Source organism: Colobus angolensis, unplaced genomic scaffold (assembly GCF_000951035.1).
Source record: "Colobus angolensis palliatus isolate OR3802 unplaced genomic scaffold, Cang.pa_1.0 Scaffold38, whole genome shotgun sequence".
Taxonomy (NCBI): domain Eukaryota; kingdom Metazoa; phylum Chordata; class Mammalia; order Primates; family Cercopithecidae; genus Colobus; species Colobus angolensis.
Window position 1 is genome coordinate 8,029,651 of NW_012117154.1, and position 2,611 is coordinate 8,032,261.

At 45.8% G+C, this 2,611-nt stretch overlaps 1 protein-coding gene across 1 annotated transcript in view; it reads left to right on the plus strand.

Annotated features, from left to right (window-relative positions):
- Positions 1-2,611, plus strand: part of TRPM2 (transient receptor potential cation channel, subfamily M, member 2) — a 116,824-nt gene that overhangs the window by 19,856 nt on the left and 94,357 nt on the right. Inside the window, exon 3 of the mRNA XM_011954232.1 lies at positions 2,414-2,586. Coding sequence (XP_011809622.1) covers positions 2,414-2,586 — 173 coding nt within the window. The remainder of the gene's footprint in view (positions 1-2,413; positions 2,587-2,611) is intronic.

A 2,611-nucleotide genomic window follows, 5' to 3' on the forward strand; every position in this document is an offset into this window, starting at 1 on the left:
GCTGGGACTACAGTCATGCACCACCATGCCTGGTTAATTTTTGTATTTTTGGTAGAGACAAGGTTTTGCCATGTTGCCCAGGCTGGTCTCAAACTCCTGAGCTCAAGCAATCTGCCCACCTTGGCCTCCCAAAGGGTTGGGGTTACAGGCATGAGCCACTGTTTACATCATACTATTTTTGAGTGTATCTTCTTGTATCACTTTTTTTTTAAAGGAGTTGCTCTAGATAGTATATTATATAACATAGCTTATTGCAATCTACTGATGTTGACATTTTACCAGTTGGAGTATAGAAACATTATCTCCTTTTACATCTCTGTCCCCTTCTTTTTTATTATACTTTAAGTTCTAGGGTACATGTGCACAATGTGCAGGTTTGTTACATATGTATACATGTGCCATGTTGGTGTGCTGCACCCATCAACTCGTCATTTATATCAGGTATAACTCCCAATGCCTGTCCCCTTCTTTTTTTTTTTTTTTTTTTTTGAGATGGAGTCTTGCTCTGTCGCCCAGGCTGGAGTGCAGTGGCTGGATCTCAGCTCACTGCAAGCTCCACCTCCCGGGTTTACGCCATTCTCCTGCCTCAGCCTCCGCAGTAGCTGGGACTACAGGCGCCCGCCACCTCGCCCGGCTAGTTTTTTGTATTTTTAGTAGAGATGGGGTTTCACCGTGTTAGCCAGGATGGTCTTGATCTCCTGACCTCGTGATCCACCCGTCTCGGCCTCCCAAAGTGCTGGGATTACAGGCTTGAGCCACCGCCCCCAGCCGCCTGTCCCCTTCTTAATCTATAATTGCTTGAAATATTTCTTCTACATGTGTTGAAAACCATGTTAGATAGTGTTATAATTTTTGCTTCAGCCATCAAACATCAGTTACGAAATTCAAGAGGTTACTCTTTGTTATTCTTTCTTCTTTTCAGATATTCCAAAATTCCTTCTTTTCTTGTTTCCTTTCTGTTTAGAGAATGTCCTTTAGCCATTCTTTTAGGGTGTGTCTGCTGGTGACAAATTCCCTAGCCTTCCTTCAGTTAAGAAGGTCCCAACTTCATGTCATTTCTGAGGTTTTTTTTCTTTTTTTGAGAAGGAGTCTCCCACTGTTGCCCACGCTGGAGTGAGTGCAGTGGTCCGATCTCGGCTCACCACAACCTCCACCATCTGGGTTCAATCGATTCTCCTGCCTCAGCCTCCTGAGTGACTGGGATTACAGGTGGCCGCCACTATGCCCAGCTAAGTTTTTGGATTTTAGTAGAGACAGGGTTTCACCATGTTGGCCATGTTGGTCTCGAACTCCTGACCTCGTGATGCACTCGCCTCGGCTTCCCAAAGGGCTGGGATTATAGATGTGAGCCGCTGCACCCGGTTGCTTCTAAGATTTTTTATTTGTTTTTAGTTTTCGGAAGTTTAACTGTTATGTGTCTTGGCATGTATCTCTTTGGGTTTATCCTGTCTGGTGTTCACTCAGATTGTGGAGTGTGTAGGTTTATGTCTTTTTTGTCAAATATGGGAAATTTTGACCATTACTTCTTTACATACATTTTCAGGATCACTGTTTTGTTTTTTTTTTTCCTTTGGGAACTCTGAACATGAATGTGTGATCTTTTGTTACAGTGCTGCAGGTCCTAGAGGTTCTGTTTACTTTGTTGTTGTTGTTGTTTGTTTGTCTTCTCTCTGTTGTTCTTATTGGGCAATTTCTACTGTTCCGTCTTCCTGCTCCTGACTTCTTTCCTCTGTCTCCTCCATCCTGCTGTTGGGTCCATCCATTGAGTTTTTATTTCAGTTACTGCATTTTTCAGTTCTAAAATTTGCATTTGGTATATCTTCTCTTTCTTTACTGGAAATGTATATTTTTTCATTTGTTTTGAGCATGTTCATGATTGCTTGTTGAAGCATTTCTAAGGTGGCTGCTTTAAAATCATTTTCAGATAACACCACCATCTGTGTCATCTTGGCGTTGGTGGCTGTTAGCTGTCTTGTCTCATCCTGGTTGAGATTTTCCTGGCTCTTGGTACAACTAATGTTGTTTGATTGAAACCTTGATAGTTTAGATTTTGTGTTAAGAGACTCAAGATCTTGAGTTTTAGCTGGTCCCCTTGACATGTCTATGGTGAAGGAAGGAGCGCCCCCCTCCCCTGTCAATGCCCCATGAAGGGTGAAGTCAAAGCCCCCTGCAGCCTCCACTGATCCACTGACACTTCCTGGGGAGGCTTCTTGTTACTGCTGAGGGTGAGAAGAGTTCCAGCCCACCCCTTCCAGCCTCTGCTGCCTCCCCCGTGGCTGGAAGGGGCAGGTGCCTTGTTTTTGCTGGGGGCGGGGGGGAAGGTTGCGGCTTTCCACTGGACCTCCTCCGATGCCTCCACAGGGGGCAGGAAGGGCACCACACTCCCTGGGTGACGGGTGCTGTGTCTCTGCAGGAAGGTGGTGTGTCAGTGTGGCTACACGCGTGAGCAGCACCTGGAGGAGGCTACCAAGCCCGACACCTTCCAGGGCACACAGTGGGACCCAAAGAAACATGTCCAGGAGATGCCAACAGATGCCTTTGGTGACATCGTGTTCACGGGCCTGAGCCAGGAGGTCAAGAAGGTTGGTTTCTATCACTCTTGCTCTGAATT